Raw genomic sequence first — 22,916 nt, forward strand, 5'->3', positions numbered from 1 at the left:
ACCGTACGTACTGCTATTCCTATTGGCTAACTCACAGAGCTCCTGCAACCTTCTTGTGCCCCCACCAACCGGCAGTGTTATCAATGCTGTCTTTCAAAACTCTTCACCAATAATAAGATCATTATTCCTACTTCTGTGTAAATGCAAACCGAAAAGGTTGGTGAATTTTAGTGAAGAGCATACAAACTGGAACCTGGATTGTAATTCATCAACATCACCGCAATTAGTAAAGAAAAAGTTATATTGCTTGAACTATATCTTCTAATTAATGTGATATTGCACTTCAATTAGGGTTGAATTTGATCTAAACTATTCGAGTTTAAATTGAACAAATCAAGTTCATAGTAGTTTTGATCGAATTTAAAATTAAATTATTTTTAAATCTGTGTTTATTGTCTTTTTTGATAATCTTGAATTGGTTTTTTAGATAAGCCTATCTAATGGTGGGCCTAGGATCAACTGATAGTGAGACATGCACGTTGGAATTCTGCATTGCTAAGTTGGGTCTGTGTAAACCCATACAGCACACTTTTGAGAACCCAATAGCAAGCAGAAGTGCCTTGGGCTATGTTGGGCTTGGTCAGAAGTAAGCCATTACCAAACCGTCCAACTTTCTTTTTTGTTTTTAACAGATGATAATGGATTTGCCCAAATCTCATTCCATTTCGATCACACCCTAATACTGGAAACTTGATTTGGGACCGTCCACCACCACCAATCTAATCTAGTTTCTGCAACAAATTAGACTTTGCCTGAAAATACGTTCTTCCAGTTTAAGTCGCCATAATTCTCCACTACTCCTGCTTTCTACTACTTTCGGAACCTCCTCTCAAATCTCAGCCATCGCTTTCTGGACAGGGACTCTGAAAAAATTAAATTATGGCATCCACTTTCAAGCTCATATTCAAGCACTATGAGCTTGAAAGTCAGAGTTATTACATTGTTTTCTTTCTTTTTGTTCAGTATAATGTGTCATGTCCTTTTCAACAGATTGTGTACCATGTTTTCTTTTTCGAATAGGTAAAGCTCAAATCGAACACGAGTTAGGGTTCTAGGTTCCTCTGTTTGGAGAAGTTTGACTTGATACAATTCATGAATTAACCATTCAATTGACTTGAGTTTGAATTGAATCCATCTAAATAATCGATAAAATAATATTATTTTAACAATAAAAAATAACTTCATTCTGATTATTATTAAAGCTAGTTATAAATTCGAACCATATACATAAGACAAACTTCAAACTTTAAACTTTAAGCCTAGGCTAAGCCCAAACTCGAACTTTCCTAAATCCCAGCTCACCAGCTTGAGCCCTCCCATTATACATCCCTCTGATTATACATTCAAGCCAACCTGCGTTCGGATTCAGCTTGAATTCAGGCCAAGCAAGGGTGTCAATTCAAAGTGGAAGACAAACTTGAGTTGAAACCAGGAGGAAAACAGAGCAAAATGGCAGACTCTCTGCTTTCACGTGGCTTGTTGCCATTATAACATCCCACAAGGGCTCATCATTCTATTTCTATAAAAATATTCAATAATGGAGAATCATACCAGAGTTTCTCTGCAATATTTCATTTTAAAAATTATAAAGAAAAAACAATCAATAAATCACATAAATTTACAAATTTGAGCTCTTTTTTCTTCTTCGCCTTCCTCTTCAAGTCTTGTTTACTCCTATTCAGAACCCGGGACGACTCGGTGGATAATTCACCCACCTCATTCTGCCATCTCCACGAATTCTCCGGAGCATTTTATATTATGACTCTGCTCAAATCTTAGCTCGCCACCCAATTTAACATACATTTATGCCAGAATAAAGCCATAAGAATTAGTATTAACCACAAGAATTACTAAACTCAACTCAACCGAGTCAATCACATACATGAACTCGGCCTCTGGACTTGAACTTTTAAGCTTGAAGATTCCGTTTCCAATCTTCCGTTGAAACCAACGAGCGAGATAACTCGGACTGAGTCAGACCCGGGTCAGAATCAAACCATTTTAACTTTATTATTATATTTTACCTTATTTCTCCATGGAGAAGAGGTTGAGATTCAATCAAAAAATCAAGTCTTTTCTTGATGCCCACGTGGCAGTTTCTCTGAAAATCCTCTAGATTCACGAACCGAGAAGAGCGTCCGGATTCCGACGACCGTGAAACGAATCGAAGCACTTCTTCAAACACGGACTCGTCACATGGGAAAGCCAAAGGACCCTGGTTAGTGAATCCGTATTCTTCTTCAGCTTGGACAAGCAGCTTCCAGAAGACGGGATGGTTGAGGTACGTCGCACGCACCACGAATCTCCTGTAACTGCTGCCAACGTACACCGCCACGTGTCCGGCGGGGACGTCTGGTGGGGGTATGTGATTAGCCGACATGCGGGCCTTGTTACGCCACCTCCGTAGAAATTGCCTTAGCCTGACAATGTGACGGATTTTGCTGCATTTTCCAATTCCGGCAGACATTTTCCTAGACGAGAGAGCAAGGGAAAGTACAGTCTTGTTTGGCTTCCGTTTCAGTTACTCTTGACAACAGTGATAATAAGAGAGAATATTGGGGGATTGGGACAATGCGAACGTCAAGGTTTATAAAGATTCACGCTGGCGAATTTGCCCTCCATACTGAAATTAATTACATTAAAAAAATTTCCACCGTTGCATTTCCACATTTAAATATTTGAGTGGCATGCAAATTAATAAGTCGTGTCAAGTGCAAATAAAGATCGGCTCTAGTTAGCAAATATTAATATTGAAAAATGTAAATAATAATATTAAATAATAATAATAATAATAAGAAAAGAAAAAATTATTGAAAATATTTTGCAAAAAAATATATCAAATGAAAAAATTCATAATTTGATTTATTATTAACATGAAGATCATTTTAGAATGTACACAAATAAAAAACTTTAACATAAAACAAGTTAGTTTCACCAAATATAATCTTAATTTAATTTGTTAGCAATAATTTTTATAAGGGTATTAAAGTAAATAATATATTAGTATAATTTTATTACTAAACACAATATAATAAATATTAATACATGTTAGTCTAATAAATATAATAATCATTTATTATTTAGTAATCTTTAAGGTAATTAAATTAAACTCGACTTAATATCAATACCAACAATGGAGCTTACCTTGCTTTTTGCTTCTCAAATGATATTTTTTTATATAGTGTATCGTATACTAGCATGTACGAGCCGAACACAAATTAAAGTTTTGAATTTAAATTGAGTTCGAACTAATATTTGTTAATCTTAATTTGATTCGATTATAATTTATTAACAGTTGTAATCCACCGCCAAATGCAAATGCAAATTCGTTCTAAAGTAGTTCAAATTTACCAAAAATTAAAAAGGTAATTCTTCCCAAAAGGAATCCCGTTCCATATTTCTCCTCTCCATATCTAACAGTGCACCATGTGCAAGGATGCCCCATTCTTTCCTCTTCTTTGTGTGGCTGAAAACAAACTGCCAAAATCTTTCCTCCTAATCACTCTATGACCCCCTTCCACCTTATTTTTCTAATCATTCCTCTATGATCATAACACGTGGCACTTCATTGATCATCGAATGATCCAATCGCATACATGGGTCCACATGTATGTAATGTCAGTGAGGGTACATGCCCCCAAAATGTCACAGAACCAATTTTAGTACCCCACTTGTTAAGATTCAAGGATCATTGTTCAATTCAATGTTTGAAATAATTCGATTTTTAGCAGAAAATAATGGAATATAATCTTTCTATAATAACAAATAGACTGTATCATGCACTAAAAATTGTCCAATTTTGTTTTCTTTTGTTTTCAAAATTGTTTTTATTTTCTTTGCTTTTGTTAAGACAAAAAATGTTGGGAGATTTGGAGAATATTTGCTGATATTAGGGAAGGCTAAAATTGTAATTATATAGTTCTTGTGTATCCATTTAGATTATAAAAAAGTGGAAAACTACTTGTTTAAATAATAGATACAAATTCGAGTATAAACAATAATGTATAATCACGTAATAAATTGTTATTTTATTTTAATCAATGAGATTTTTTGTTATCAACTGGTATATATAATTAATAATTCTACGGAAGATAGTGTACCATTATAGTGTTGAGAATTAGATAGTTAAATTTGATATCTAATACAGTGATATAAAATAAGAGTTAGACATAATATCTACTTAAGCGATGTAATATTAAATTTCTATATTTTCGTCCGGATTTATCTCCTTTTGAATTTTACTTCAAATAATAATTTTATAATTCAATATGCTAAGATTAGTAGATTACAATCCTAGGTTATAAGATAAGAATTTTTTTTTTATAACAAAAAATTTTATTCGAATTGAATCTTCACCTTAAATCAAAATTAACTATATTAAATAAAATAAATTTTAAATTTAATAATTAATATTATAATTATTAGATAAAATAAATTAAAATTTTAATATTGATATAATATTAAAAAAAAATTAAATTTCCTTTTTTAAGTACTCAAACCATCTTTTAGGTTTGAAGATAAGATGTTCTCATAGTTATAAATATTATTATTATAAACAAATGTCGTGGCAGCAATGGCTGACTGGGCTTCAATTCTGCACATTTATGCCACGTGATTGCGTAAAGCTGCCACGGGGTTGTCTTCTATTCTTGGAAGCATGAAGAAAGAGTCCCCCACCGCCAAATAGGCCAATAAAATTTTCTTATTATTTTATTAAAATGGATAATACAATTGAGGACCTGGGAAGTTCTTGAGAGAAAAGTAAAGTCTAGGTTCGCAACTGCTTAGTTGTATTGAACTATGTCACGGGCCTCACTCGCGCTCACGGACCCACCCTCTCCTTCTCCAATGGGGTGACTTTTCTTTTTGTAATTCTCAGACTCATGAATTGCTTGCATTCTGTGTAATACGCTCTGGCCTATAAAAGATGTGTAAATTAGTAATGGAAGGTGGACAGAATGATCTGTCGGCAGTGTTGTGGGAAGGAATCTGTTTTATCGTTTTTCATCATCCACGAAGCTTTTGGATTGGTAAATAAATTTGGATTAAGGCCGACAAGGCATGCTAATGAGAAATAATTGTATAGTATAATCACTTCACTGGCACATGCACGGCCTGTTTAGAGACAAAATAACAAGCATTTGTTGAGCACGAACAGACGCTTGTAATTTGGATTTATATTTCACCAACTTTCGGCGTATGAAAGTTAGCTTGGCTGGCTTAGGTGATTTGTCTTCATTATTCCTGGCGTGGTTAAGCTATCAAACACTTTAAAATGCAAGCAAACGTGTGGGTGTCTTTCAGCTTTGGCTTCTTTCATAAGCCGGCTTGACTCAGTTTGGTTTAATTCAAATTTGTTTAATTTAACTTTGAACCGAGTTTAGTTAAAAGAGTTGGTTCGTTTTTTAAACTTAGTTAAATTAGAGTTAGAGATGTTCAATTTAGTTTTGTTTAATTCATAACGTAAACTTATGATTTAGATTCATGGTTCGAGTTTATAACTCATTTACAAAATGACGTTATTTTTGTTTTTGTACATGATTGGGTACAATAACATCATCTTGCATGTTAATGAGTTGCAAACTTGAATCACAAATTCAAGTCCAACTCTAGCTACAAATCCAAACTACAAATTTAAACTATGAATTTAAGTAAAACTTGAGCTAAATTGAGTTGAACCAGTTTTTATCTGAATCAAACTTAAATCAAGAGATGATCAGACTTGGTTTAGTTTATATCCACCTGTATCAGTTAGGCATGGATCCAATCCGTTAATCTTGAGTTAAAATTTTAGTTTAATAGCTTGACTCACTTATCTATCTAGTGATATTATTCTTTTGATCGGTCATATTTTTCACCTCTTTAATGACATCGACAATCCTTTAATAATACTATATACTAGTTCAAATGAGTTTGAATTCGAGATGAGTATTATAGAGTCAATCCAAACTTGATTCAACCCCATACTCAGCGTGGTTTGAATCTAAGCCACCCCTGCCTTGAATGCACACTAAACAAATAATTACACTTAGTATGAGAAGATACATATGCCGGGTTTCTTAGATCTTTGACAGCTTCTTCATCAACACGAACTCAAAACATGACAGCCCAAGATTATATTTTTACGATTCCATTGTTCAGAACATTGTATTTGATCATCATCATCCTCATCCATTAATCTTGTACAATTAGATGCAATTTTAAAAACACTGTATCGACAACTTTATTAGGATTTTAACGTACTTGACGATTGAAAATATGCACTAAATTTTGTGTAGTTAAATAAAACCAATCGACTCAATATAAAAAAGAAGAAGCTGGTTCCAAATCTGCCGACCTCTTTGGTTGGTTCCTGATCCCGTTCGTGGGATGGAAGAGGTAGAAGACAAGGTTACTTTTTGGAGGTTGGTGCGGTGCTGCATAATAAGATAAATTCCACTTGCTACAAAATAATCTTTTCTCCAAGTTGCATGCATGCCATTTATTATGAAGTTGAACTATCTATAACATTGAATGCCAAATTTAAGCATACAGTGTGCTAAGCTCACCGGCGGAGTCTTCTTTCTATGCATAATTGTCTATAAGTTAAGCTTATTTAGAATTATTAAGAGAATAAATTAAGGTTGAATTCGAGCTTATCTGAATAATTGTTAATTTAAATTTATTTAAATTCAAAATAATTAATTTGAATAAAGTTAGACTGAAACGGTAAATAGTAAGATGAGATGAGGAGTAGAGTCACCAAAGAAAAAAGAAGAATCAAATAAAAATAACTTGTTCTCTCATTAATCCATGTCATGACAGAGGTGCAAGTGCCTACGGTGAGAAATATTGTGATTGAGGAAGATGGAGAACCGTACACGGCCAGACCTCATTATTTGTACAGCTTGTAATCCACTATCCATGCAACCTAAAGGAGAAGACAGCCCAGATAGAAAGTGCACTATCTACTCATTTCAGTACAACCGTATTAACTAGAGAACGCATCAGAACGGACTAATCATATTATTTTTAATCCAGAGCTTCTGCTTTTGTTATGTCAGCGCACTCTCCAAAGCAAAAATCTATCCTCTCTTTTTGTTCCAGCTTTTCTGACCACATTTTGGACGGTGGATTTATCCCTTAATGTCACAGTCCCATTCCATTAGTTGTATAATTATATGGACTGGCCAATCCCGTGAAAGGGAAGAGACCTATTCTTTATATAAAATCCTTATCTGAAATAATCTCAAAGTCTCTTTTTGCAGATGACTAGGATGTTAAAAAAGGCACAGTATTGCTAGCTGTAACAATAATATATTAAGTGCTGCCCCGAAGTACTATTTAAGGGGCAAAGAAGTTGGGCGCCACGATGAGAGTACGGGTTCGAATTCTTTTGATAATATATAAATTTCAAAACTCTTTAGTTACACAATTTAGTAGTTATACCTTATAATCTTGAAGTAAATTCGAATATAGTTAAACTTAAAAATAAACTAACTCAAATTTAATTAAAATTTGAAACAGTTAGCTTCAATTTGAATTTGAATTCAAATTGACTTGAATAATAAATAATAATATTTGAGAAGACAAACAAGTCATCAAAGAAAAAAATTGTAAAAAAAATAAAAACTTCGATAAAAAATTATTGATAAACCTTTGAACTTAAATCAAACTGTCAAACTAAAGTTTCATCTCAAACTCAAATTGTTTGAGTCAAACATAAATTCGAAACTAAGCCAGTTTGGTTTGAATCCCCCTTACCATAGAAATCATTGGGGCATGATCCATCCCTTGATAGGCCTTGACGAAAGATTTAATATATACAAATTTATCTTGCATTATACCCTTGGTGCAATCTTACCAGAAAATAGTAACAATATATCCTCAGAAGCAACTCTGCTTTCTTCTATCAGTCGGTTACAAGATGTATGGACTTATTATTACCGGGGGGGAGAGGGAATATGAATCGTATCACTAGGGAAAGAAGCTATGAAGTATTCATTTAAAAGTAATTTGTAATTTATATATCGATGTCAGTAGTAGGTCAAATGTACAAAGCAAATGAAGCGCCAACTTTTTAATGAGTTTTCAGTTCGGCTATATCAAAAATTTTAAAATAGCTCTAAATGGCTGTCCTGAGATCTGAAAGGAAACCAAACAATTTTGTTTGGCAAGAACAAAATTTCACCTGTCGATCGATTGCGTCAAGTGGGAATCAGCCTGCTATATCCAAGCATGCAACTTCTACTCAACCTATGTATGCCCTGAGTTGTAATAGCAAGTGAAAGCAAAACACACAAAGGAATACTAGAACAGACACAATCGATAGCGAATGGTATCGAAAGAACAAATCTGGGGACTCATTTTGATGTTTTTCAAATAAAAAAGAGCTCATAGGGCGTAATTAGTCTTGCAAATAGGAAAATAGACAAGCCAATTCATATGTTTAGACTTAAATTATCTTGAACAAAAGAAACCTATTTCACACAATCAAAGCAGCGTGTTCAGACTTTTACTTTGACTTTACATAATGTGATTAAGCCCAAGTTTTGAGTTAAGCTCCAGCAACTCTGAGCCCATTATCTTTTGCTAAGCCTTATTCTCCTTCTTTGTTTGCAGGGTTCTCAGAAATGAATGTGATAATAGAATAAGGATTTCACATGTGAAGTCATCAGTCCTATGAATAGACCAATTGAAATCTACATGTGTTACTACATCCACAAAAAGAGGAGAATCGCCCAATCGAAATCCAGAGATCATCATATTGAACCCACCAGGTGGTAGTAAACATGGCTAATTGGCTATGAAGTCTGAGTTTATACTAGTACAAAGCTTTCAGACCTGAAACCAGCAAACATTGGGATTAAAGGGAAAATCACAAGACAATTCAACACTAACCAAAAAAAATTAGAATCTTTAATAATAATCGGACTAGTTAATCTAAATAATTGTAAAGATACCTAGACAAGAAAATGCCTTACACAAATGAGAAATCCACAGCAAATTCTAATGATCTTCGGCTTATCTATGCTTCTTTGACTTCTTCATCCAATGGTCGTTGCTCAATGAAGATGCTCTATCGCCAATGATCCCATTGTCCAGCATTTCTGTTATCTCCAAACCCTCCCTCCTCTTCCTAGTACTCCTACATAATCATATAGCAATTATAGTCATAAGCAGGTGTACTAGGATCAAGGTTTTGCAGGTTTTAAAACTTCAAGGTGCTAGGAGTCCAAGATAAGTTTAAACCTATCAACTGAAACATCTTCTGATTTCCTATCCAACCAACGGATGCTAACTGTTTGAGCTGGACTTAAGGATCCAAAGATGTGAAGGATTTCCTCATCAAAACTGCAAATATGAAGGGGTAAGAGATCAAGCAATATAAAATCTAAGTTTAAGCCTCATACATGAAGCATACCATCAAAACAGAGTTTAAATTGATCTTTAGATATTAAGCATACTGTCACTCAATCGCAAATAAAAGAGTACTTCCTATAGGAAGCTATTAGGGCAAGTAAAATACAAATCTAGAAACGCAATGTGTCACCTCTTGACCAGAAATCGTATCATGGTTCCAACCGTTATCACATGCTGCTTATGGGATCTGCTAGCAAAAACTTCTTCACCATGTTTCTAAGTTTGAAATAAGGAAGTTTTGTGAGTAATCTTTATTGACTTTCCACAGAAACAGTTGTAAAATCAATCCAGAGAAATAAGGGAGAGAATGCCAAGAACACCAAAACAAAATAATATGTAGTACATACAATTTTATAGTAGAACTCATCTCATATGTCATCATCTACTATAGTAGCAGACGAAAACCCAAGAACAATAACATGAATGGACTCTTGTGTAAGCCTCACTACTTTTCCTTCTGAAATAGGAACATTATTAGAAACCAAATGAATGTGCAAGATGACTGATGTGCAACGATGATTAAGATTATGTACTGCTATGCATCCTTGGAAAATCATATTTTTTTAAACCATATGAAATTCATAATATTTTCCTAATTTGATAGTAGCTTAAATAATGAAAACAATTGTATGTTCATAACAATATAAGATAATGAGTAGTAAAGAATGTGAAAGATCCTGAAAAACCCACCTAATAGCATATTTGGTTTTGGAGAAAAAAGTAAGAGCTTTGATTTTAGCCTCACACCAAAATACGGATGAATCCCAGAAAGGATTTTTGCACTTTCATCCAGAATGTTGACATCGTAAGCCAGCACAACACCATCAAATATTTCACTAAATCTGCAATATAAGCCAAACTAAGAAAATTATAACAAGACCGATGGGCATAAACGCCAGGCTAGACTAATGAGTAAAAATTTGATATATAAACAAGTATCAGACTTCGAAAATGGCCTCATAAGCTCGTTAACAGATCTTGAAATCCCAATGGCTTCAACAGAAATTAATCCAAATCAATGTTGAAATATACCAAACAGCGAAATACCCATGTAAACTAATTCCTACAAGTTCATGTGTCATAAGAGAAGCGAAATTAAGAACAAGATTCAAAAAATAAAAAAAGATACATTAGCTGTAATTAAACAAAACATTTTAGAAAAAAATAAAAAGCAGTTAGGGGTGTAAAAACGAACTTGAAAAGCAGAGAACTAAATTAGCATCTCATACTTTCAATCTCTCCATTTACAGCTCTAGTTTAAACCCAATCACCACAATTTTCAGAGACGAAATATTTCTGCTCTATGTACTCTAGCTTCTGCTACTCTAAAACCCTTCCAGTTCGTCCCGACGAGACCCGGGTTTCCCTTTTAGGGTTTTAGTCAGGTGAAGCTTGTGCTCTGGTGTGGGTCTTGGCTTGAATAAAGAGTGTAAATATCTAATAGACCCGTCCATTTGGGCTTTGAATTTGGGACTGTTGTCAATTAGGCCTGTTGTTGCCATGTTCAGGACAATGGCCCAAAAGGACAGTGAAAGAATGTTCCAAGGCAGTGGTCTTGACAGAACTCTGGGTGGTTCTAATACGAGATGACTCAACCATTTATTAATTTAATAATATTATTTATCTTATTGATTATATTATTTATTTTTCTGAATAAATTTGAATTTAAATTAAATATTATAGATTTAATGTAAGTTCTAATTGATCTTAAACTCAGTTTGAATCAAATTCACTCTATGCTAAGCCCAAACTTAACCTACTCTAGAGAATGACGGACATTCAAGGCTTTTTTTATATTAGCTGAAGAATAATTATTTTTGCTGGATTTTGATCAAACTTTCACCAAAAAAGAATTATAAAGATAGGATATGTCATACTTAACATTAAAACTATAGTTGAATTCAATCGATGCCAAGTCCAAACAAGATTCACTTAAAATTAGTTTTAATTTAATAAAGTCTATTCGGAATAGATAAAACGCGATTCAAATTAAACTCAGAAAATAAATTTATGTTATATCTGATTTAAGACATTTTAAACTTAATATTTTAATCAATTTGAATTTTACTTGTTCAAATATCTCATACCGAATCAAACATTAATTAAAGCTATAACAAATTGTGATTACTTGTTAAAGTTGTAAGGCATTTTGACTAAAGGGCAGCATCATTGATGCAAAACCAGAGACAGAATTGACGATGAAAATAGTGGAATGGAAAACGAATGGGTAGAGACAAGAGAGAGACAAAAGGAAAGGCACTTTTTCGCATCTATTATAGAACAGCCAATAAAGCAGCCTTGAATCTCGGCCCACAAGCCATAAAAGAGAAAAGAAGAGCTGGAGACGGAATGGAGTAGTGAGTGGTCAGAAGTCAGAAGATTCAGAAGCAAATGTCTGCTTACATCCCTACACCTTACAACACTGCTTCGATGTCCCCCCACCCATACCACGCTAGCTCTTCTTTCACTTCCACCAATCATCTCTGGACTGGACGCCCTTTCCCACCTCCGCCTTGTTGACATTTTTTATGCTTTTGGCTTACGTTATGCTCTCTTTCTCTGTCAAATTTATGAGTATACTCACCAGTCACCACCTGACCTATCTGTCTGTAGAGATGCCATCACTACTCTCTGAGTGTTTGCATTGCTTTTCACTTTTCATCATCGTTTACCAACTTGACCGAAACGGGACCCTTTCCAGGACTTGACGTAACTATAATAATAACAACACTCTATCATCGGTCCACAAGAGCGGCCATGATTGGGCATGGAATTTTGTCTCTTATACATCAATATTCTTCTGTCCATCTCGCATTTTCTTTATTTAACAAGGCCTGATATGCCATGGAATCATTTCTCCCACCCCTTTATTTTTTCCTAGTGCAAAATCATGGCGCGTTGCCTAGTTTCAATTATTAGGGGAAGAAAAATGGGTGTATTCGAGTCTTATTATCGGATGGAGTTTGAATGCAGTTATATCATATATCTTATCCGCAAGGCATGCGGGAGACATTGAATAAATATAGTTACATTATATTGTCTGATTAAAAAAGCATAAAAACTTTTAAGTTACAATATAGGTGTTAAATATAAAAATAAAATTAGAATGACAAAATGAGTAATATCTTAGGAGTGGATCAAATTATTTAATTGAAATATTTTAAATCATATTTAAACTAATTTTACGTGTGCTTTTGAATGATATTGAGACAAAGTGCTAAATCTCGTTAGTGGATTGTTAAGATGTATGTTAATTTGTAAATTGTACAAACAAAACTATGATGGGTAGATAGTATCTTGATAGTAATTAATATATTAAACTAGTTAGAATGTTATATCGACTTGTTTGAAATTGTAAAAGAAAAAAATCATTCAAATCCAAAACGAATAATGAAGAAAAAAAATCAACAAAACATACTTTGATACAATAATATTAAAAAGATAAGATTTGAATCGAATTGAATTTAAATTGAAATTTCTTCCCTTAGATCGAATGCATATATAACTTGTTATAATATAAATCTTTCAAAGGGATGAATCAGGGCCCCGATGAAGCCAGCATTTTGTTATTGCAACTCAATGGTCCCTTCACATCATGTCGTGGAACAGTGGATCCCAGACTCGATCTCGGAGGCCCCTCTTCATCAATTTTAACTCACTTCCCATCAACAAGACTAATCTTGAGTTTGCTGTGTGATATCGCTTGGTCAAAGGAAGCAAAGTTGGACCACTAGAGGTCTCAAAGTTGACGAGGCCGGCTCGTCTGCAGCCCTAGGTCAAGCAGTAAGGTTTATACGGTGGAATGAACTGGAACCCAATGTGTGCTTTGAAGAAGACTGATGGGTTTTGGGTTAAACGCATCGTTTTAGAGTTAAAAATTAAGCTGAGGAGGATACGGCGAGTTTATGTTCCAAAGCCATTGAATTATGTGCACCAGAGTGGACTGGAGGCCCCTCCAACTCTAAGCTCGCGTGCCGCTCGATCTCCAAACCAAATCAAATCCCAACCTTCCCATCACGAATGACCCACATCCATGTAAATGCATGCGCTGTTTACGTTTCCTATACAAAATAACGTGTCTGGGGATTGGCGATTAAAAAAAGTTGACAAGATTGCTTTTCCTTCGTGAAGATTTGAGAACTTTAGTTTTAAATTTTGCCGAATCACTGTTTCTCACCAACCTTGATATGGGAAATAACATCATATAATACATTATGTCATGTCCAGCAATCCGATACATTAGAAAATGATTGATATATTAAGATGAATAAAAAATTAGTAATGAAATTAAAAAAAAAAAAAGTCAAATATTGTAATCTTTTATCTTCATCCCACTCTTATCTTGATAGAAGGAATTTTTGTATTATTTCTGTTCCATCTTTATACGAAGATATTAGAAAAACTCATCCACTTCTTAGAGAAAAAATTCCCATCTACTTCTTGTCATCATCTTTGCTAGAAATTTTTTTTCTCCCTCTTATCCTATTATTACATATAAATAATAAAATATTTATTAAAAGCATAAACATATTATAATTCTTACATATGATAAGAATTACACAGGAGACGAATGAACTAGAAAAGAGACGGATAAGGGAGAAGACGGATTGAAGTCGTCCTTATTCCTGTTCTTAGGGGAATCCTCTTACCACCTTTCGGGCCTGCCGAATATTAGACATTCCTAATTTTAAGAAGATTTGGTTAAGTCTAAGATTTGAATTTCGTACTTGGTAGAACAAGGGCTGATGTTTTTGCCCATTTTACACTGTAGGAAATCTCTATATACGAATGGGGATACGTACGTGAGGCTTGTTGCCTTGCGTATTCAACCATGCAAATACATCGTTTCATATTATCATCATGTCATGTTCACTGCATGACTGAGTCTGACTGATTTATCTCATTCGGAAAACCTCAAGCTCTCTCTCCCTCTTTCTCTTTTGCCCTTTATTAGCAGATTCTCCCAGGAGTGCTCCACCCACCAAATAATCTTTGTCATTTTGATACAAATATGAAATATCTTCCATTTTCAACCCAACAAAATATGCCTGCTTTATCTGCAAAATCCCCTGTTAACTATTATGCCTAAAGAAGGCTCTTGGCATGAATGATGAAGGGATGATCATAATAATCAATGAATCAACATTATTACAACTATCTGTACCGTAATGAGAATCGGCGCCCGCCAGCCACGACCCATTACTCGGCCTAGTGACACGTTTCACAGGTTAACCTGCGCCTCTGGCTCTGCCACTATTAATTTGGCGTGAACTGCATGCGTAATGAACGGTCAAATATCAAGCGCAAAAGCATAGAGACAACCCTTTTTCCTTTCTTTTAAGTTTGCTTCAATTACTGTTCAATTATATGTCGCTTTAGCTAAAGAATTTAAAATGAGGTGTAAATATAATGGCCAAACGACTATTTCCCACCCAAGGTATGCTGTAATGACAAGTTTCCCCCCTTTAACTATGGAAATACCAAACACCCACCCATGGCCAGTTAAATTTAACAGAACCCTAACGCCTGAAAATTTTATCTCCTTTTGCCCCCCTAAAGTTTGAAAACAAAAATTTCCCCCCAGCCTAAGTTTAAGAAAATGGCAGTTTCACCCTAGGGTTTGGTTTTGAAATCTCCGGCGACCTCTCCGGCTCCGTTGCCGACGGCTTCTCCCTCCCGAAGAATCCTCTCCTTCCGGTGATCGGTTTCCTCCCATTTGGAGGCCCGATCGTCGCCGGAAAAGCGGTGGGAGACGAAGAACTTCGTCGGGGAAGACGAAGTTCTTCGTCTTCCCAGACGAAGACGACGGCTTCGTCTTCGTCTGGGAAGACGAAGAACTTCGTCTTCCCCGACGAAGTTCTTCGTCTCCCACCGCTTTTCCGGCGACGATCGGGCCTCCAAATGGGAGGAAACCGATCACCGGAAGGAGAGGATTCTTCGGGAGGGAGAAGCCGTCGGCAACGGAGCCGGAGAGGTCGCCGGAGATTTCAAAACCAAACCCTAGGGTGAAACTGCCATTTTCTTAAACTTAGGCTGGGGGGAAATTTTTGTTTTCAAACTTTAGGGGGGCAAAAGGAGATAAAATTTTCAGGCGTTAGGGTTCTGTTAAATTTAACTGGCCATGGGTGGGTGTTTGGTATTTCCATAGTTAAAGGGGGGAAACTTGTCATTACAGCATACCTTGGGTGGGAAATAGTCGTTTGGCCAAATATAATGCATGATATCATGATATGATTTTGCGAAGATTTTCAAAATAGAGCAGGAAAAGAAATGGAGGTAAGGTAAGCAAAAGCTGAAAGTGAGGTGATACTCCTAACCCACATGCTACAATGCGCCATCTACCGAGACAATATAGACTGGCCTCCTTCCTTTTTGAAAGATAAAAACTTTCTTTTCTCTTTTGGATACGGTGTGTAACAGTTCAAGTACTGTTGAGTTTTCGTGTTTGCTTGGTGTTGCTCTGCTTTTTGTATTTCTTTATAATTCATAATATCATTTGATCTTTAAATATTTATACACAGTTTGAAGCTGCAAGGGAATCGCCTTTTACTGAAGGTGTGTGAGCAGGATAAGAGCATGCATACTCTTTCCGGTTTGAACCAAGTATATAGCTACTTTATGTAGACAGAGAAAGAGAGAGAAGGAGGGGGTGATGTTGAGGCTTTTGGCTTAAAGAAGGAATCAGTTCAGTTGTGTTATTATGACGATGAGTGGGTTTCATTGAAAGGTCGGTTTCTTTGAAGGAGATAAAAACAAGAAGAAAGGGAGACGGTTCATACTTTGGTTGGCGTGCTTCGATGCAAACTGATGGGTTTTTTTTTTTTTTTGGTTGCGTTATAGCCCCACCCACTTTGTAGAATTTTTTTTTTTTTCAGTAGCTACCAACCTTTTCTGCAGGCTTTGTTCCTTGACTTTGGACTTTTGCTTACTTTTATTGGTTGATTGTCAACAACCTTAGATTCCATGACATGGGTCGATCCTAGTTTTGGAAGATTGGAATAAAAGAAAAAGACAAATGAAATATGGGTAAAAGGCTTTAGCTTTTGAATTTTGCGTTTTGTTATGAAGATGATGGGCTCTGTTGAAGAGAAGATCAAAGCTGGAGGCTTGGTTGGTCGAGCACAAACTACTTTGCTCGAGGAAATGAAGTTGTTGAAAGAAATGCAGGATCAGTCTGGTTTGTTTTGCATTTTCAACACATGCTTTTTAAGAAGCATTTCAAGATTGTTGGTTTGGCTTGCTTCACAAATTTAATTTTTGCTTTGCGTTAAAATTTTGCCCTTTTTTCTGTGAATTGAAATGTATAAAAGGTTTCAATAGTCATCTTTTGAGCATACCTAAGTTAAACAAAATGGTTTTGATGGCCAATTATTTATAATTTTTAACTGTCTTGATGCACTTAATGTAGTTTTGAAGAAGCATTGCCGGAGTCTTATCGTATAAAAAACTTGTCTTGGTTGATTTCAGGGGCAAGGAAAGCTATGAATTCGGAGCTATGGCATGCCTGCGCAGGTCCCATTGTTTCTTTGCCTCATCCGGGTAGTCATGTGTATTACTTCCCTCAGGGACATAGTGAACAGGTCTGCATGTATTTCTAATTCTTGTTCTTTTGCTTCTCTATACAGAAATATATACTATTTGGCTACCAGAAAATATATAAATAGTTAAAAAAACCTTTGTTTTATGATATAAAAGTATGAGGAAGCAACCTGTGGGTATTCAATCGGTTTTTTGGTCAATGAAATTCTTCTTCTTCTTTTTGTGAGATTCTGAGGTAAGGTTTAAGCATTTTTGAAAGATTATATGTTACATACCAGCTGGATAGCCCTATTATATTTTGCTTCCTTGTCATGGCTTTAACGGAGACTTGGTTGTTTCCCTTGAGCAAATATACAGGCCTTTTGGCTGGTTCATAAGAAGCCAAGGGACCAACTTTTTTTTTTCAAATCTTGAAATGTGAGGAGACTTGAACCCATTTTCTCTTATATATGAAACTTTCTTTTTTGTCACTCAAGCTATCCCTTGGGGACATGACACTAACGTTGCTCGTATCTGTTTTACTTCTTGTTTTACTCTGGCTTTCTGTGGGAATTAATTCGGAGAATATTGGCATGCATGTGCCTTTGAATGAGACTTCTGTGACATTTTCCTTACTTTTTGGGAGAATCAGGTGTTATCATTTTAGTAATAAAAAGTTGCCAGATTTCTCTCATAGTTTGTGACTAAAGGAGTTCAATATTAAGTATAAACTACAAGATGTATTAGTAATAATACAACTGGAAGCTATAATGTAGTGAGAGTGTTTTGAAAACCATATTCAGTGTGAAAATAAGAGCATTCTAGTTTTCTAATTGCCACTTTTCCGTCATTTGTAATTTATGAAAATTTTTATTGATTGATCAGGTGGCAGCATCTACTAAGAGATCGGCAACCTCTCAAATTCCCAACTATCCTAATCTTCCATCTCAGTTGTTGTGCCAAATTCACAATGTTACCTTACATGTATGTCTTGTTGGCTGATTATAAATTTCCTCTCTATATAGTACTAGTTTACGGCATTAAGCCATCCATTTTCCACATATTCTAATCTGTTATATGCAATCTGTTATAGGCAGACAAAGATTCGGATGAAGTCTATGCCCAAATGAGTCTTCAGCCATTGAATTCTGTAAGTTTGATCTTCCTACCTTTTAAGAAAGTTCTTGAATGTATCGATATGAAATATTGAAGCCTTAGAAATGTATATTGGCAGACCATCAAATTCCCAGTAAGAATTGCATATGTTTATACTGTTCTCATAAAACATGTTTTTTTCTTTTAAAAAAAAGGAAAAGGACATCTTCCTGATACCGGACCTTGGACTAGAGCCCAGCAAACATCCAACCGAATTTTTCTGCAAAACTCTGACTGCAAGTGATACAAGCACACATGGTGGCTTCTCAGTGCCACGTAGAGCTGCAGAAAAGCTCTTTCCTCCATTGGTGAGCATTATCTCTGGTGGAAAACCTTGCAAGCAGTAATGACGGAATGGTGTATTTATATTTAAGCATGGAATTATATTTCTTTCAGGATTATTCAATGCAACCGCCAACACAAGAGCTTGTTGTTCGTGACCTGCATGATAATACCTGGACATTTCGCCATATATACCGCGGTGAGGATGCTTTTCTTTATAATTTTTGATATTATTATATATTGCTGTTAATTTGATAATGCATGGAAGAAGTGCTTCTGGAATTCAGATAATTCATATTTTCTAAGTATATTCTTGGCAGTTGATCGGCGTCAGTATGATCATAGTATTTTGCTTTATGCAGGGCAGCCAAAAAGGCACCTTCTCACAACAGGGTGGAGTTTGTTTGTTGGGTCTAAAAGGCTCAGAGCTGGTGATTCTGTTTTATTTATTAGGTAACTTCCTACGTTGGTTATGTAAATATGTCATTTGTTCTTGCTCATTCAATGTGAATAAGTACTTTTTCTTGTTGTGGCCTCATTTTACCCAATAACTCTCATGAAATCATTGCTTGGTTTGGTTATGTGATTTCTATAAAATGGAATCTGCTGTAATTGGCCTAGTTTGTGTGATGAAACTTGACTCAATTTGCTATGTGGAAAACTTTTTATTCAGTTAATTCCTTCATGTGGTGTTATAAATGCTTAATAGTCTAGTTACGTAGCTGACTTATTTAGGAAACTATTATGTTGACAATTTGTGCTTAAACAGGTAATAAATTACTTTAATGGGTTCAAGACAAATTATGCTTTTCAGGATTGTTTAATGAATTCACAATAAAAATTATACGAACATGATTATCTCACTGTAGTTCGTTTCATGTTGGAAGGGATGAAAAATCACAGTTATTGGTTGGTGTAAGGCATGCAAATCGCCAACAAACAGCATTACCTTCTTCGGTATTATCAGCCGATAGCATGCACATTGGTGTGCTTGCTGCTGCAGCTCATGCTGCCTCCAATCGTAGCCCATTTACTGTTTTCTACAACCCAAGGTTTGTATAACATAGATTATTTGACTTATTCTGTTCCCAGTTGCGGTTACCCTCTTTCTCCATAACTTGTTGATTCTTGAAACTTGTCCTTGATCATGCTATCTTGTAGGGCATGCCCTGCAGAATTCGTTATTCCTGTGGCTAAATATAGAAAGTCTGTATTTGGGACCCAAATTTCTGTTGGTATGCGGTTTGGAATGATGTTTGAAACAGAGGAGTCGGGTAAACGGAGGTATTGTTTCTGTTGTTGACTACTTATTCATTCTAGGTTTAGGTATCTTGAGAAGAAAGGGTGGTAGTAACAGAATTTCTCATCTGCTTCCAGTAAATGTATTGCACTTTTCACAGTGCAAAAAATGGAATCTGATATCTCATCTCTTCTGTTTCTGCTTCTGTTATGGTTTGTTAATCTTTTCTCTTGTTTTCCACAGATTTATGGGAACAATTGTTGGGGTTAGTGATTTGGATCCACTGAGGTGGCCTGGTTCCAAATGGCGGAATCTTCAGGTACGGTAGATTATTTCTAGATGTCATTCAATTCTGATCTGACATGAATTTCTTCATTATGTTCTTGGTTGTAAAAGCTGGTCCTGTGTGTAGTTTTCCGGTTTGACAGTTGACCCAGATTTCTGCTTTGTAACAGGTAGAGTGGGATGAGCCAGGTTGTAGTGATAAGCAGAAAAGGGTTAGTCCATGGGAAATCGAGACTCCTGAAAGTCTATTCATATTTCCGTCTCTGACATCAGGCCTTAAACGACCATTTTCTTCTGGATTTTTAGGTGAGTTTTGTCTGTTTATTGCTAATTTGTTCAGTGTCTGTTTGTGTTTGTTAGATACCTATCTTTCTGCCATAATTGTGGTCCCAGGAACAGAAACTGAGTTTGGAAATTTATTGAAAAGGCCTCTCATCTGTCCTGAGATTGGAAATGGGGTTATGCCATACTCTCCGTTATCAAACCTGTGTTCTGAGCAATTAATCAAGATGATGTTGAAACCTCAGCTTGGTAATAGTTCTGGAACCTGTGCTGCTTCTCTGCAACAATCGTCCAATGCCAAGGGAGCTCCAGTACCAGTAGAAGAGGCAAAGACCCTGCAGGCTGTAGTGAATCAGAAACCTCAGCATGTCCAGTCAGAAAATGCAAGGATAGAAAACCAAAATAGTTCTCGATTATGTGTTGACCAAAATGATGCCACAAATATAAGTTCATTGAAACCAAATCCCCCAAGCAAATGTGAGAAGCAAACATCAGCTGGAACTAATAATGACAATTTCAGATCAGAGCCTGAGCAATCAGCTGATCAGTTTATTCATTTAACTTCTATGGGAGAGAGCAGCATGGAAAAACTGGTGACTAGTCCTCTAAATCCACAGATCTTAGTAAACCAGCTTACGTGCCATACCCTGAACCAGGCTCCAATGCAGTTGCAAACCAGTCCTTGGTCAATGCAGTCACAACAGGGATCAGCTGCATTGCACGGGCCACAGATTAATGTACCCCAATATGATTCTGGTAATCTGAATGGATTACTTCCTTTCATTGACACTGATGACTGGATGTTGCACACCTCTTGTCAATCACTTGCTGGTATGTATGGTAAAACAACAGGGCCATTAACCATGTCTGGAATGCCAGACCCTTCAGCAGTGTTCCCTGAAGTAATCAATCCCCCTTTACCTTCACCAGGCCAGGAAATGTGGGATCATCATCTGAATAATCTGACATTCTCAACCCAAGTTGACCTGTATACTCCATTTGCTCAGCTCAATCCCTGTGGCCTAAACTCCAATGCGTTGAGGGATCTGTCGGATGCTAGCAATAATCAAAGTGGGACTTACACCTGTGTTAACATTGATGCTACTAATGGTGCAAGCGCTATGGTTGATCATTCCATCTCAAGTACAATTATGGATGGGTTCTGTACATTGAAGGATGCTAATTTCCAGAATCCTTGTAACTGTTTAATTAACAATTTCGGCTCCAGCCAGGATGTCCAATCTCAGATTACTTCTGCAAGCCTAGCAGATTCTCAGGCTGTCTCTAAGCAGGACTTCCAAGACAACTCAGGTGGCACATCTTCAAGTAATGTGGAATTTGATGAGAGCGGTCTATTGCAAAATGCCTCGTGGCAGCCAGTAGCTCCGCCTGTGCGGACATATACCAAGGTACTAAAATTCTACCATCTCATTATACATATTATATCATGCCCTATAGATTGCTTATAAATTCATGGACTTCAAATTATGAATTCATTTGTATTGAATGTCTGAGTTTCCTCGGAGAAACATCAGGTTGGCAAGGCTGCTTACTGACAAAAGTCAGCGATGGGCTGAATCTTCATTCACCTGCTATACAAACTTTATCCTGAATCATTATTGTTTTTAAATTTTAATGGCACTTAACCAATGGATATCAAATTCTGTCTGGCTGACAGGTTCAAAAGGCAGGATCCGTTGGGAGGTCCATTGATGTCACGACTTTTAAAAATTATGATGAACTATGCTCTGCCATTGAGCAAATGTTTGGACTTGAGGGTCTGCTAAGTGACCCGCGAGGCTCTGAATGGAAACTGGTGTACGTAGATTATGAAAACGACGTTTTACTTATCGGAGATGATCCTTGGGAGTAAGTGTTGATTATTAAGTGCAATTCCACGTAAAAAATTTTGGTGTTTCATTCCAGTGCTAAGTTTTTGATGGTGTTGATTCCATGCTTGCATACAGAGAATTTGTCGGGTGTGTCCGGTGCATCAGGATTCTGTCACCTCAAGAAGTTAAGCAGATGAGTGAAGAGGGAATGAAGCTTCTCAACAGTGCTGCGATGCAACGCATTGAATGTTCCACGGCAGGTGGTGGTCGAAGTGGCGCTCAGTGAATCCCAGATTTTCTTGCTTACTGCGTTGTTTATGGAAGGAGAAGGCCTTGTGATTATTATGTGATACCCACTGGCAAAATATATGGATGGTGCTGTGAACATTGCTTCAAGGAAAGATGTAGAGGCCATCACCTTTATTTTTACATTTGTTAAGAGTAGAGGAAATGAAACTACTAATATTAGTATCATCATATTAATGCTTATCAGAAGATGAAAGGTGATTTTGCCTTTCTCCTGATTAGGAAATAGGAATAATCTGGGCAGGACCTGTACCTTATCGGGCAATGCCATAAATACCCAATTCCCAAAATGAAAATTTATGTGAAAATAGCAAAAGAAAATTCAAGCACAAAAATGGAGATAAACTACATCACATACATGGTAATAGTGCTCCACGAGAAAGAAGATAAACCTTAACTCAGTCCTTTCAGCAGGTGTAGGGGGTGCATACTAAATGTGCCTCGATTAATCACTCAAGATTCCTTAATGCAGGGTTTTAAGAAGAAGAAAAGAAAACCATATATATTATTAAGATTTCAAGTACAAGGTATAAGATTTGGATTTCACAGTGAGAAATATAGCTTTTAGTGTGGGGTTTTTATAGCTATAGACTTTTAAATTTTAACAGTTAGTT

At 36.0% G+C, this 22,916-nt stretch overlaps 2 protein-coding genes and 1 long non-coding RNA gene across 9 annotated transcripts; 1 reads left to right on the forward strand and 2 right to left on the reverse strand.

Annotated features, from left to right (window-relative positions):
- Nucleotides 1-1,485: 1,485 nt before the first annotated feature.
- LOC123203599 (auxin-induced protein 6B-like) lies at nt 1,486-2,545 on the reverse strand. Its single transcript, XM_044620036.1, has one exon. The coding sequence runs from the start codon at nt 2,465-2,467 to the stop codon at nt 2,021-2,023; it is 447 nt and encodes a 148-aa protein (XP_044475971.1). The 5' UTR covers nt 2,468-2,545; the 3' UTR covers nt 1,486-2,020.
- Nucleotides 2,546-8,315: 5,770 nt separating this feature from the next.
- LOC123203001 lies at nt 8,316-10,802 on the reverse strand. 7 transcript variants are annotated; one of them, XR_006499115.1, is made up of 6 exons: nt 10,598-10,802; nt 10,093-10,244; nt 9,750-9,859; nt 9,533-9,618; nt 8,964-9,333; nt 8,316-8,823 (listed from the first exon to the last, which is right to left on the reverse strand). It is a non-coding gene; the product is annotated as an uncharacterized LOC123203001 (long non-coding RNA). The 7 variants fall into 7 exon arrangements; XR_006499113.1 differs by having other exon boundaries at nt 8,964-9,127; nt 9,232-9,333; nt 9,533-9,859; XR_006499112.1 differs by having other exon boundaries at nt 9,533-9,859; nt 10,632-10,802.
- A 4,845-nt stretch (nt 10,803-15,647) lies between these two features.
- LOC123202755 (auxin response factor 5-like) lies at nt 15,648-22,473 on the forward strand. The gene is made up of 15 exons (XM_044618864.1): nt 15,648-15,811; nt 15,924-16,579; nt 16,870-16,982; nt 17,806-17,904; nt 18,014-18,070; nt 18,231-18,383; nt 18,472-18,556; nt 18,720-18,810; nt 19,245-19,409; nt 19,519-19,641; nt 19,841-19,916; nt 20,053-20,188; nt 20,276-21,573; nt 21,843-22,033; nt 22,132-22,473. Exons 2-15 carry the CDS (start codon nt 16,465-16,467, stop codon nt 22,280-22,282), a joined length of 2,853 nt encoding a protein of 950 aa, XP_044474799.1. The 5' UTR covers nt 15,648-15,811; nt 15,924-16,464; the 3' UTR covers nt 22,283-22,473.
- Nucleotides 22,474-22,916: the final 443 nt, after the last annotated feature.

Source organism: Mangifera indica, chromosome 19, assembly GCF_011075055.1.
Source record: "Mangifera indica cultivar Alphonso chromosome 19, CATAS_Mindica_2.1, whole genome shotgun sequence".
Lineage (NCBI taxonomy): Eukaryota > Viridiplantae > Streptophyta > Magnoliopsida > Sapindales > Anacardiaceae > Mangifera > Mangifera indica.

Bases quoted from the DNA above. Each gene is read 5' to 3' on its own strand.
- LOC123203599 (XM_044620036.1), bottom strand. From the start codon at position 2,467: ATGTCTGCCGGAATTGGAAAATGCAGCAAAATCCGTCACATTGTCAGG.
- LOC123202755 (XM_044618864.1), top strand. From the start codon at position 16,465: ATGAAGATGATGGGCTCTGTTGAAGAGAAGATCAAAGCTGGAGGCTTG. The intron at 17,905-18,013 runs GTATGTCTTGTT...AATCTGTTATAG, and splicing joins TTCACAATGTTACCTTACAT to GCAGACAAAGATTCGGATGA. The intron at 18,557-18,719 runs GTGAGGATGCTT...TGCTTTATGCAG, and splicing joins ATTTCGCCATATATACCGCG to GGCAGCCAAAAAGGCACCTT.